The following is a 13,022-nucleotide window of genomic DNA, read 5'->3' as shown; positions in this document are numbered from 1 at the left end:
GTATTTTGTTTCGGCAAGAATGGTATATCCGTGAAGGGAACGAACGATACACGATGACGTGCGAAAAGAATATTAAGACACTTCAGGAGGTTCAGCAATTGTCTTGGTCTTAATCTTAGTTTGTAAACCTAATAACGTAATTCCAATGGTATTTGTTGATAATGCAATTCCTGAGACAATGGGGATACTTTCCAAAAGTACGGCTGCCATGCCAAAACTTGTATACATTCCAAATTTTTGGAAAAATATTTCATATCTTTCCACATTACTATAACTTTTTAATCTTAAGAATTTAGAGAAATAAATCTTGGTAACAAATGGAGTAATCATGAAATGGAAAGCAATTGGGCCCACAACTGGTAAGAAGGAAATTGATAATAAAATCATTAAGATACTTATACCCAAGATATATTTGACGCCTTTTACAGGAAGTTGATAAATCCAAAAATAGAGGGAATTTATTGGTACATAATATTTTATAGGTTTTTTTCTATTCTTTAGGTCATCCTTTGTATGAATCTTCAAACAAGTATTAACCAAATTATTGTTAATATGAGACATTCTCATGAATAATAAAGTGAACATATTTGCATGTAATACCGAATGTAACCCAGTAATGACCATTCCAACAGGTCCAAAAACCATAAATAATACAGAATAAATGGGAGTGATTGATATCCAATAGAATCCAAGAACGAGTGAAAACATTATAAGATAAATTGTTAACACTGTCAAAACTGTTAATGAATAATCGGATCTATTTTTTGATAGTTCAGTAAATGCCTGGAAGGGATATTTTTCAGGGCTCCCCGTAAACAATTCTGAAAGAAAATTTTTGAATAAAATGTGTACTCTATTTTTCATTAATTTATATTCTTTTGTATAAACTTTTTGTCTATAATCTTCAAATGGAACTTGAATATTGGGATGCTTTTCGAATTTCTGATCTTTGTCATATTTATAAACTGCTGCACCAATGCCAGTCAATGCCAACGAACCCAGGAAACTCATGACGGTTGTAAATATTTTTTAATAAAGTACTAACGGTCGGTGGTTTTTTTGGATCCTACAAATTCACAGAAAAGAAAATAGAGAGAGGAGAAAAAGATATAAAGTTCTTAGGGTATTGACAGTTGCATTTTATACTGGAGTCTAGTGTGAATATAACCTGTGAATAAGAAACGTCACAAAAATGGAAGGAATACTGTGACGCTCCTTAGGGGTTATACCATGCCCTTATTCATTAGGCCCCCCCCCCAAAACCCTACATTGTAAAATATCAGGGTTTTGTAAATAGCCCTCCTCCTCCGGGTAACAAACCAGCCATCCATCCATCCATCCATATTTTCCCCTTGTTCCCTTCCCTTGCAAACTTCCCTTGCAAACTTCGCTCCCCTTGCAAACCTTTACGTTCCCCCATAACGCTGCAACTACGTTATTCTGCACTACTTCTACGGCCCATTTAAGGCGGCAACCACACACACAACAACAAGAAGAAATCTGGAGTAATGGAGGGAATATGGAATATGGAATATGGCAACAGCACGTAACATGTGTATTATTATGGTCTAGTACATAGGTTGGTTGCCCGTCTATTATTAAAGGTAGTTGATAGATAGTGCATATTAATGGTCGAGCAGTCCCTTCAATATTTGCATTCCCTCTATTGATAAAAAGATTCTTATATATCTTTCATTCATTTGCTTGTTTGTTCTCTCAACTTCATCTAGCATATAAGCATGCAGTTTGTTGGTTGCAACAGAAAAAATAATTAAAATAGTAACGAAAAGCATAGACAACTCAGTTACTCTGAAAGAGAACATTAGGAAACACAAAATATACTTAACCACTCTGCTTATCCTATATATTTCAACAAACTAAACCTTCAAAGTTTCGACTAAACCAATTGTAACTACCATTTACTTACCACTATCTCGGTATCTGTCGGTATATCCCTTCAAACTTATAAACAACTGAAATTTCTTTTGTTACCTGCAATAGATAACCTATCTTCCAGCATCACACATAAAGACAACAACAGTATAATTTCCTCAAATACTATTCCTGAATTTAATTATTTTTGTTATCTTCCCTTTCGCTTCGTTTTTTTTTCCCTTAATTTTATTCCAGCATTTGATTATCTAATATAGACATAATAGACAAAACCTCTAATTCTATCAAAAGACATTTTTTTCATTCCCGACTAAAAATAGCAAATAATAATAAGTAATACTACACACCATCGATCGAAAGAAAGAAAGAAAGAAGGAAAGAAAAAGTTCAAATCAGAATCATCATGCCATACATAGGAGCTTCCAATATATCTACTTCTTCTTTCATAAATTTAAAGGAAAAGCATTCTATCTCAAATAGAGGTAGTAGTAGTAGTAACACATCTTCCAATAATTCCCTGTTGTCTCCACGTCAACGAAGTAGTAATAATAACAATAATAATAACGAAAATTCACCATTAAGTGATTTCTCAGTAAGTGGACTTAATAGCCCTTTGAGAGAACCAATAGGAAATCATGATACAACAGTTTCCTCTTCTACATCTGAATTAGATAAATCTGAAATGGATGATCAAATGAACTCACTTTCATTAGTACCAACAAATTCAACAAACATGGATGTAGATTCAAGAGAACTTTTTAACATCCCAAATGAATCCACTCACGCATATACATATAATCCTTTATCTCCTAATTCATTGGCTGTAAGATTAACTATTCTGAAAAGAACTTTAGAAATTATCATAGGAAACCCAGCAATGTTAGCTGACCCTGATGAAAATAATTTGCTTGCAATGAATATTCATAGTACCACAAATAGTATTATGAATAGTACCCAAATAAGCCGAAGAAATAGTTTGGCAATGAGGAAGAAAAAAAATAATAATATAATGTCAAGAACTCAAAGTTTAAGTAATAACAATTTATACAATAAACCATTTGAAGATGGCCAAAATACACTCACAAGAAGCATATCTGTATCTACTGAAAAATCACGAAATTCAACAACAAATAATAGTAATAGTAATAATAATATAGTGACCGCACCATCAGCAGCATTAAACGCCTTCGTATCCAATACAAGAGTTTCAAACGATCAGGGAACAACAGAAAATCAAACATTCATTAATCCTCATCAAATGGATCCAGTGAAAATAAGCACAATACATAGAACCAACTCATTAGCATTCTTACCAACAAACTGGAACGATTATAATTCTGCTCCTAACAAAATATCGCATGGTACCTCGAAAAAGGCACTCTCTACAACAACCAGTGGATTGAATTTGAGATTTAGACATCCCTTCGCAAATTCGGGAGCAACAATTTCAAACATTTCTGAAGCATTACAGTGTAATGATCAAGAAGATAATGTTCCCTATGTAAATACAGAAGTAGATGAATCTGCTCAATTAATTAACGCTCAAAGATCAAACTTAATGGGATTATTGGATCTTTTAAATGAAACATTGGAAAATAATACCTCTTCAAAGGCATCTGACCTTCATATGCTTTCATTACTGAATATTAATAAATTGATTCTAAATAAAGATGAGAAAAAAATGGATACTCCAGGTTATAAATCTGAATATACTTCTACAAACGATCTAAATGAACAAGAAGAAACAAAAACCCAAAGCCTAGAACAACATCATCATCACTCAAACGCAGAAAGAAGAACCCTCGCATTGAAAAAAACATTATTAGATAGTTTAGCAGAACCATTCTTCGAAAGAAACGCAGTAGAGGAAAAATTAATAGAAGATGAAGAAGAAACTCAGCAAGAAATTGATCAATTCATTAACGCAAACGTATCAATGTCTGATATACGACCACAACAGGATTATGGTAGAATATTAAGACCTTTCACCTCAACTAAAAATATGGCACCACAAGCTATTTTTACTTGTACTTTAAATCATCCATGGCCGTTTAAAGCTGCTAATGATTTAGCTTGCTTATTGTTCGGTATCTCTAAGAATGCATTGAGGGCTTTAACATTGTTAGATTTGATTCATTCAGATAGTAGACCATTTGTTTTGCATAAAATTTTATCAACAGAGGGTCAAGAATTAGTGTTTGCTGGTGAAATTATTGGTATAATACAACCAGGTAGTAATTCAAGTAATTTAATTTGGGCTTCATTTTGGGCCAAAAGGAAAAATGGGCTATTAGTTTGTGTTTTCGAAAGGGTACCCTGTGATTACGTCGATGTTATTTTGAATTTACAAGACTTCACTGTAGATAATATTGTTAAGAAATGCGGGATCTTAGGTGAGAATGATTTTGGTAATCTTATTGACAATTCCCCCGTACGAACTGCCACTCCAAGTCCAACGGCTACACCAACTCCAACAACATCTTCAACTCATCCAAAATTTGAATTGGGTGTGTCCAATAATGACGGCGGTCAAGAAGATGAGGAAAATGAACGTCCATCATCACTTAGGTCAAGTAATAGCTCTGAAATCCATGATAAGAAGAAAACTGTGAAATTTGCTAATGATATTCGTGAACTTGATGAAATAAGTCATTCTTTAAAGCAATTAATTGATAATGTACGCGATGGTACATTAAGTAGTGTCGATGATGATTTATTACCCTTACCAATAAGAATTATCAACCATATTAACAAAAGAAGATATTTTACTTTAAACCATTTATCATCGAATATTCCATGCGCCATATCAGCATCAATTCTTGAAAATGAAATGAAATTGAAAATACATAGTTTACCATATGAAGCTGGTTTATTCATAGTGGATTCTCAAACATTACAATTAATAAGTTTCAATAAATCAATATCCAAGAACATGTTTGGTATTCATTTCGCAGATCTAGTTGGTAGACCAATAACTGATATTATACCTTCTTTCAATGATATTACAGCTTACATAAGAAGTAATTACCCACATTTAGATTTTAAATCACCGAAGAATAGAGGGTTAGTTCTAACAGAACATTTCTTCAGGAAAGTTCAAGCAGAAATGATTAACGATCCAGAAAGCTTTTATACATCAGTTGGGTTTGATGCCCTTCATCGTGATGGGTGTACCATTAAAGTCGATTTCCAATTGCGTGTCTTAAATTCAGCAATTATATTGGTTTGGATCACCCATTCTAGAGATGTAGTATTACCTGATTATACTACTACACCATCTCAATTACAAATGTTAAAGGAAAATGATTTATCAGTATTTGGCAGTGGTACAAGTTCTTCGACATCTTCAAAAAAATCATCAACTAAATATTCTGTTGAATCTTTAAAAGATATGGGGAAAAGTACGTCTTCTTTATCAATTAATGAGAAGAACAGAGTGAGGATACAAGAAGCGACGACACCCCAATCAGAAGTAGTTTCTATGGTTGATACTCCATTAGCTCCTAACAATGACATAGTTGAGACCACTGATAATGATATAATAGTTCAAGATCCTGAAACAAAACATAAACTTGAGTTGGCTAGAATTTATACAAGAGATAAATCAGAATTTGTTAAGGGTAATTTCAAAGTTGATGAAGATCTTATTAAAAGTAAAATATCGCTACATCCAAGTGAATCTAATGAAGAAAGTTCAACGGATGAACTCAATGATACAGAGGGACCCTCGTCTAATATATCTGTTTCCTCTTTAGCTCTGGATGATAATAGGGAGGATCAACCACACACGTCATTTTTAGTTACACCTGCTAAAAAGATTGGAGCTGAAAAACATACAAAGAAATTTTCTGATTTTGTCATATTACAAAAGATGGGTGAAGGGGCATACGGTAAAGTGAATTTATGTATTCATAAGAAAGAGAAATATATTGTTTGTATCAAGATGATTTTTAAGGAAAGAATTTTGGTGGATACTTGGGTTAGAGATAGAAAATTAGGTACCATACCTTCAGAGATTCAAATCATGGCAACTTTGAATAAGAAACCTCATGAAAACATTTTGAGACTTTTAGATTTTTTCGAAGATGATAATTATTATTACATTGAGACACCAATACATGGTGAAACAGGTTGTATTGATTTATTTGATTTGATTGAGTTTAAAACAAATATGACTGAATTCGAAGCAAAATTGATTTTCAAACAAGTTGTTTCAGGAATCAAACATTTGCATCATCAAGGAATTGTGCATAGAGATATTAAAGATGAAAATGTGATTGTTGATTCAAAGGGTTTGGTTAAGATTATTGATTTTGGTTCAGCTGCTTATGTTAAAAGTGGGCCATTTGATGTTTTTGTAGGTACTATTGATTATGCTGCACCTGAAGTACTAAGTGGGGAGCCATACGAGGGTAAACCGCAAGATATTTGGGCTCTTGGTATCTTACTGTACACCATCGTGTTCAAGGAAAATCCATTCTATAATATTGATGAGATCTTAGAAGGTGATTTGAAATTTGATAGCAATACGGAAGTCACTGAAGACTGTATGGAATTAATTAAGAAAGTTCTTATACGACAAGTTCGTAATAGACCTGCCATCGATGAAATATTTGATGATAAATGGTTAGACGTTTGAAGCAAATTTTGATATAAAAAACAAACAGAAAATTCTATAAGAAATCTATACCCCTGAAAAGAAGAGAGATATTTGTATTATATAAAAATGTGGGTAATATTCCACCCACAGTAATTACTAAAGTGCTAAGTTTCTTTTCTTTCTTCTTGAAGGCAATTTAATATATTTCATAGAAAGTAAAAAGCTATAATATCCTTCTCTTTATTAAAGTAGAGGACAATCTTAGAACTTGCTTGGTGGGCAGTATACAAGCAATAGAGTTTTCAGATTATGGGCTTACAACAAGCTACCCAAAGGGGATTATGATATTTGTTCCGTTTCTAAAGATCTTTGTATTGATCAGAAAGAAGAACTGTTGTCTATAATGAGAAGACTTTATTCCTTTGATTATTGTTTATTTTTCTTCCTTAAAATTTAATCTACTTGTCCTGACTGAAAATATAGTTTAAATAAATTTTGAAGATACCAAAAATAGACAAGTCAAATTAATTTTTCTTTTGTTATGATAAATAATAACTATCAAAATTAAACTAATGTTGCCCTTCGGTTCAATAGTGGGTCATTTTTCAAGTATCTGATTATAGAGCTCACTGTCAGCGTTACATACAAAAATATATCTTGCAGCAAACAAGAAGAAAAGATGAGAATTTAATCTATATAAATAAACGTGAACAGCTCTACCTGAAAGGTATAATTGTAGTATTCATGATATATTGAATGAACTGGGAACAATAAAAAAAGAATCAGTATATATACGTGTATATGTTCAAAAAAGTATATGAAAACCAAAGGTACGATTTGTTGAGAACTCCAAAGACGAGTTAATATTTATTTATGACAAGACAACTAAAAGATAAAACAACCAAATTGGGAATAGGATAGGCCCTCTTGTCTATTTGAACAGGACTACAATGGATTGGAAAATACTGTAGATTAGTTTATTGTGACACACTTATCAAAAAGGTTACCCGGGTTAAGTCCCGGGTACTATTTTCCCAAAAGGGGGACAATCTCAAAAGATGTTTACAGTACTTAGAAATGATGGTTTGCCATAAACATGACAATAGGTAACACCGTTTTTCGTTCGAGTCTTGAGGCAAGGGGAGACAAAAGAAGAAGAAGAAGAAGAAGAAGAAGAAGAAGAAGACTAACATTAGGATTTCGATAGATAAATACCAATCCCAAGTAGGTTGTTTTTCTGGTATATTCGCTGTACAAACTGCATCCCAATTGTTAAAACATAGAACTAGTACAAAACAGACAAAAACACAACATGGAAACGGCAGCAACAACAACAAATGGAGCAGACACTGCCTCAGCAAGTAATGATATCTACCCATTAGCTCTGCTTATGGATGAATTGAAACATGATGATGTCTCTACCAGAGTGGATGCCATGAAGAAATTAGACAAGATTGCCCTAGCATTAGGTCCTCAAAGAACAAGAGATGAATTGATCCCCTTCTTAGTGGAAGTGGCACAAGATGATGAAGATGAAGTCTTTGCGGTCCTTGCTGAAGAATTGGGTCAATTCGTACCATTTGTTGGGGGGGCTGAATTCGCTCCAATTTTATTACCACCTTTGGAAATTCTAGCTTCCACTGAAGAAACCTTAGTAAGAGAGAAAGCTGTAGACTCTTTGAATATTATTGCAAAGGATCTATCTGATCAGTTGTTATTGGAAAATTTCATACCTTTGATTGAAAGATTGGCTAACGCAGATTGGTTTTCTTCAAAAGTTTCCGCTTGTGGACTTTTCAAATCTGTCATTTATAGAGTTCAAGATGATAATTTAAGGAAAGATTTATTCCAATTGTATTATCATTTAGATCAAGATGATACTCCAATGGTTAGAAGAGCTGTAGGGAAAAACTTACCTACTTTAGTCGATTTATTAGTCGAAAACGCTGATTTATCAACTAATCAAGATTGGGAATTCATTTCTAATATCTTCCAAAATATTATCAATGACAATCAAGACTCAGTTAAATTTTTAGGGGTAGATTGTCTTATCTCCATTGCTAAATTTTTCAACGCTAAAAATGATCAAACTCATTCTCAAGAACTATTAAACTCGGCTATAAAATTAATTAATGATGAAGCTTGGAGAGTTCGTTATATGGCAGCTGATAGATTCGAAGAATTAACCAAACAATTCAGTAATAATCCAAATCATCTCAATGAATTAATTGAGCCATTCTTAAACCTTTGTGATGATAACGAAGGAGACGTTAGAAAGGCCATCTCTAAACAAATCCCAGGTTTCGCGAAGTTAATTAATAATCAAACAATAGTATTGACTAAAATTTTACCAATAATACAAAATCTAAGTATGGATGAAATGGAAGACGTTAGATCCTCTTTAGCTTTGAAAGTAAATGATATCGCAGAAGTCTTGACGAAAGACCAAGCCATCGAACATCTTTTACCAATTTTATTAAATATGTTGAGAGATGAATGTCCTGAAGTACGTTTAAATATTATTTCAAATTTGAAAATTATTAACGACGTCATCGGTATTGAATTATTATCTGAATCTTTATTACCTGCAATCACAGAATTAGCCAAAGATGGTAATTGGAGAGTCAGATTAGCTATCATTGAGTATATTCCAATACTAGCTAAACAATTAGGTGTGGAATTCTTTGATCATCAATTAAGTGAATTATGTCTTTCCTGGTTATGGGATACTGTTTATTCAGTAAGAGATGCCGCAGTCAATAATTTATCTAAATTAACAGAAATCTTCGGCTCAGATTGGTGTCGTGATGAAATTATTCCAAAGTTGCTGAAAATGGATCCTCAATTATTGAAAAATTTCATTTATAGATTTACTTTACTATCAACTTTAACTGCTCTTTGTAAAGTTGTGTCACCAAAAGTTATCGCTTCTGAAATTTTACCCTTCATTGTTAATTTATCAACTGATTCCGTACCAAATATTAGATTCAACGTTGCTAAATCTTATCCAATCATAATAGAAACTCTACGAGAAGATGAAGATAAAACTGATTATACTCCTTTAATAACTACCACTATTGATCCTTCTTTACAAAAATTATGTGAAGATGATGATGTAGACGTTAAATATTTCGCAAATGAAAGTTTAGAAAAATGTAAGAAATTGTTGGCTGTATAATCTAACGCAGAAATGCAACTAATTTTTTCATTCACCAACACTTTAGTAACATTATAGACGGCCATGTAAACACTTCTTAAGAATAGTTATAAGAAGTATAGTCTATATAAAAAAAATTTAATATATCTTCAATTCCTAAAACATAATGACGTATTTTATAACTAATATCTTTTTTTCTTCTATCTATACTTTCCCCTAACTAATAATATATAAAATAATGTATAAGTGTTAAAAGTTCTATTACTATATTTCTTCCGTTTTCATTGAAATTTCTTCTAGTTGTCTATCGCTTTCTTCTAATTTCACAGAACTTTCATTCTTTGGAGTAGTCAAACTGGCAAGATTATCATGCTCTAGTTTGAGGTCAATATTGGGTTCCTCGGAAAATAAATCCATTGTTTCATCTTCTTTCTTCACATTAAGATGATTGGATTCTATTTTAATTTCTAATTTACTTAGATTATTCGCATTAGTAGTCAAATATTTCACCCAACTAGTATAGTTCGTCATGTGACTTCTAAAACCTTGCTCTAACTGAGTTATCTCTAAATAATCATTCGTCTTTTTCTTCTTTTCTTTTTCCAATACTATTCCTGTCTCCTCATCCTTCACATCGTCTGCGTCTTCCTCCTCCCTCTTGGGTATTTTTCCCCTAGACCTATCAATGATTTGACCATACCCAACCAGAAGACTATTTATTTCACGCCATAATATAGGTGGTAACCAACTTTGTAATTCTTTCCTCGTTTGTTCTGGATTCTTACTATTAGGATCAACCCATTTAAACAGTTTACATAGTCTATGAACATGAACATCCACACATATTCCTTCCATTTTACCCCAAGCTTTTTGTAATGTTAAATAAGCCATCTTGGGCCCCACCCCAGGTAGTGATAATAAATCTGGAATATTAGTTGGTACATCAGATTGGAAATTTGTCCTTATCATTTCAGCAGACATTTTAATAAAATGTGCCTTCCTTGTATGGAACCCAACGGATTTAATCAATTCATCTATCACATCTTCATCCATTTGTAAAATACCTTCCAAAGTTAACCCTTGAGGTATCCCCAATTCATCAATACAATATCTCATAATATTATACATTGCCTTTGCTGTAACTTCATCCTTTGTTTGGGCAGAAAGCATAACACTTGTCAATACTTGATATCTGTAATTTTTGGGTTCAATTTCATTAAATGGTATACCACATTTTCTACCAATGGTCATCGGTATAGAAGATCCACCTACCAGATCCACAGGTGTTATAACTTTTGATCTCATTGATCTTAAGAATGAGTAGATTGGTTTGAAATTCAAAGGGATGGGGTTCCCTGTCTTGTTAATAAATGCATCAGATGGTAAAGGGACGCTCCATCTGTTAGGGACATTCCCTGTTTTAGTGGATAACCATTCGAAGTAATCTTTATTGTTGAGAGTTTTTACCCATTCTGTGTCAACGTCATCTAGACTTGGGATTTCTTCTTGTTCTAGTTTGGGTTTCTTCTTGACGAAATATTTCGATTCTACTTTGATCGTTTTGCTCTTTGTCTGATTGTTCTTCTTGGTTACTTTCTTGGTTACTTTCTTGATTGTAGTAGTCGTTGTTGTAGCACTTCTAGTGCGTTTCCTTAGAGCGACCACCATTTTTGTCTATTTGTCTTTCCAATGATGTAGCAAAATGTAATATGATCCTTAACGTATATTTTGACGTTAGTCGATTTATACAGCTTTTGTAATATAATTTTACGTTATAGGATATTCGTTTTCATTGCAGATCTATAAAAAGATATAAAATTATTCATTGTTCATTTGTTTTCATTACTTCATTCTCGAAGGAATACACCTTCCTTCTTGCCCCCCCGGTAAACGTCAAATAACGCTTACTAATAAATTACGTATATAAACGTTAGAAAAGGCAAAAAACCCTTTCATTAAAGGACTATCAAAAGGAAGAATAAGATCAATATTAACAATACGATAATGGAACAAGGTCCATTATCTCTTGCTGTCTTTTCGAATATTTCCAAACGACGTTTAGCTCTATCCAAATTTCTGCCCCCATTTTCAATTAAATTTTCTAAGTCATTCAATACCTCATTATTTTGACTCACCAATTCATTATTAATATCCAACGAAATTCCATGGGTTCTTTGTACGGATCCTGATAATGTATCTAAATGAGAATCTTGCTCCATTAATTGCTGTTGTTGTCTTGCAAATATTTCTTCATTAGATACCATATATGATTGTAAATCATCCTTAGTATTATTAGATGAAGTAGTATCAGTAGCATTTCCCATCAGTTTATTCCTATTTCCCGCATCGTCATCGTCATCGTCATCGTGATCAGGATTATCTGTATAAGGAGTATATTCTTTATAAGTGATTTCATCATTCAATCTGACCTTTTTCTTTATAACAGGACCGTCATTTATTGAACTCTTAAGTGGTGATATTGTTTTTTCTTCCTCCTCCTCCTCCTCCTCCTCCAATTTAAGTTGTTTATTGAACTCATATAATGAAGTATCTATCGTATTACTATTATTATTCTCTATGCCATTTTGTAGATCCATTTCTTTCGGTATTCTGTTTAGAAGATTATTATATATTTTAATAAATTTTGTAAAATCATTCATATCATCTTCATTTGCTACATGGTCTAATGAATTAAATATGTCTAAAATTCTATTCAGCACAGTTTTCAATTTGATGTTATCATTGGTTGACGGACTAATATGGAGTATGTTAATTAATCTGTCTCTTTCTTCAATTATATCAGATAATTTATTTAATTCTAATTCACATGATAGTTTTAAGTTCCTCATTTCTCTCCGTCTCTCTTTACTTATTTAATTGTTTATTTATTTGTTGTACTAGATAAGCGTATTTGTTGATCCTAGCAATAAAATCTTTGAGCTTGTTACACACTTCTGCTGTGTTTTTTTTGAACTAGTTCCCATTGCCAGAACCATCCTATTCTAATCTCTTTAAAGTTTGTATTGAGTGAGGCTTATTATAATCTTAGTATATGCTACTAGGTCTAAGAGATGAGAAGGTTAAGCCAGTAGGACAAATATAAATTACCCTAACCTACTCTAATAGAAGCCCTAAAGGGCAAAGAAACAAATTGACTGAGACAAACAGTAAAAGTGTCACCGTTACGATTTAAATTTAACCTTATCAGATATCACCATGTTATATAAAGTAGTAATTCCATACTGACGATATCTTGTTTTCTTTTTCGTACGGACCATTTTTACATACATCTTCTTGGTCTAATATAGGTGTATTTGGCCACAGTATATAATTTTGAGCCTTGTTATTTATTGGTGAATAATTATTCCTTGT

At 32.6% G+C, this 13,022-nt stretch overlaps 5 protein-coding genes across 5 annotated transcripts; 2 read left to right on the top strand and 3 right to left on the bottom strand.

Moving 5' to 3' along the window:
- Positions 1-72: 72 nt before the first annotated feature.
- Positions 73-1,011, bottom strand: LDS1 (Lds1p; the record flags this gene model as incomplete). Its single annotated transcript, XM_003671617.1, has 1 exon — positions 73-1,011. One exon carries the CDS (start codon positions 1,009-1,011, stop codon positions 73-75), a length of 939 nt encoding a protein of 312 aa, XP_003671665.1.
- A 1,285-nt stretch (positions 1,012-2,296) lies between these two features.
- PSK1 (serine/threonine protein kinase PSK1) lies at positions 2,297-6,532 on the top strand (the record flags this gene model as incomplete). Its single annotated transcript, XM_003671616.1, has 1 exon — positions 2,297-6,532. One exon carries the CDS (start codon positions 2,297-2,299, stop codon positions 6,530-6,532), a length of 4,236 nt encoding a protein of 1,411 aa, XP_003671664.1.
- Positions 6,533-7,805: 1,273 nt separating this feature from the next.
- On the top strand, positions 7,806-9,671 carry TPD3 (protein phosphatase 2A structural subunit TPD3; the record flags this gene model as incomplete). The annotated part of the gene is made up of 1 exon (XM_003671615.1): positions 7,806-9,671. One exon carries the CDS (start codon positions 7,806-7,808, stop codon positions 9,669-9,671), a length of 1,866 nt encoding a protein of 621 aa, XP_003671663.1.
- A 243-nt stretch (positions 9,672-9,914) lies between these two features.
- Positions 9,915-11,318, bottom strand: NTG1 (bifunctional N-glycosylase/AP lyase NTG1; the record flags this gene model as incomplete). The annotated part of the gene is made up of 1 exon (XM_003671614.1): positions 9,915-11,318. The coding sequence occupies one exon, from the start codon at positions 11,316-11,318 to the stop codon at positions 9,915-9,917; it is 1,404 nt and encodes a 467-aa protein (XP_003671662.1).
- Positions 11,319-11,605: 287 nt separating this feature from the next.
- SYN8 (syntaxin) lies at positions 11,606-12,499 on the bottom strand (the record flags this gene model as incomplete). Its single annotated transcript, XM_003671613.1, has 1 exon — positions 11,606-12,499. The coding sequence occupies one exon, from the start codon at positions 12,497-12,499 to the stop codon at positions 11,606-11,608; it is 894 nt and encodes a 297-aa protein (XP_003671661.1).
- Between the last annotated feature and the right edge of the window lie 523 nt (positions 12,500-13,022).

The sequence above is a fragment of the Naumovozyma dairenensis genome, chromosome 8 (assembly GCF_000227115.2).
Source record: "Naumovozyma dairenensis CBS 421 chromosome 8, complete genome".
NCBI classification, from domain to species: Eukaryota; Fungi; Ascomycota; class Saccharomycetes; order Saccharomycetales; family Saccharomycetaceae; genus Naumovozyma; species Naumovozyma dairenensis.
This window is presented reverse-complemented; position numbering and strand designations above follow the sequence as displayed.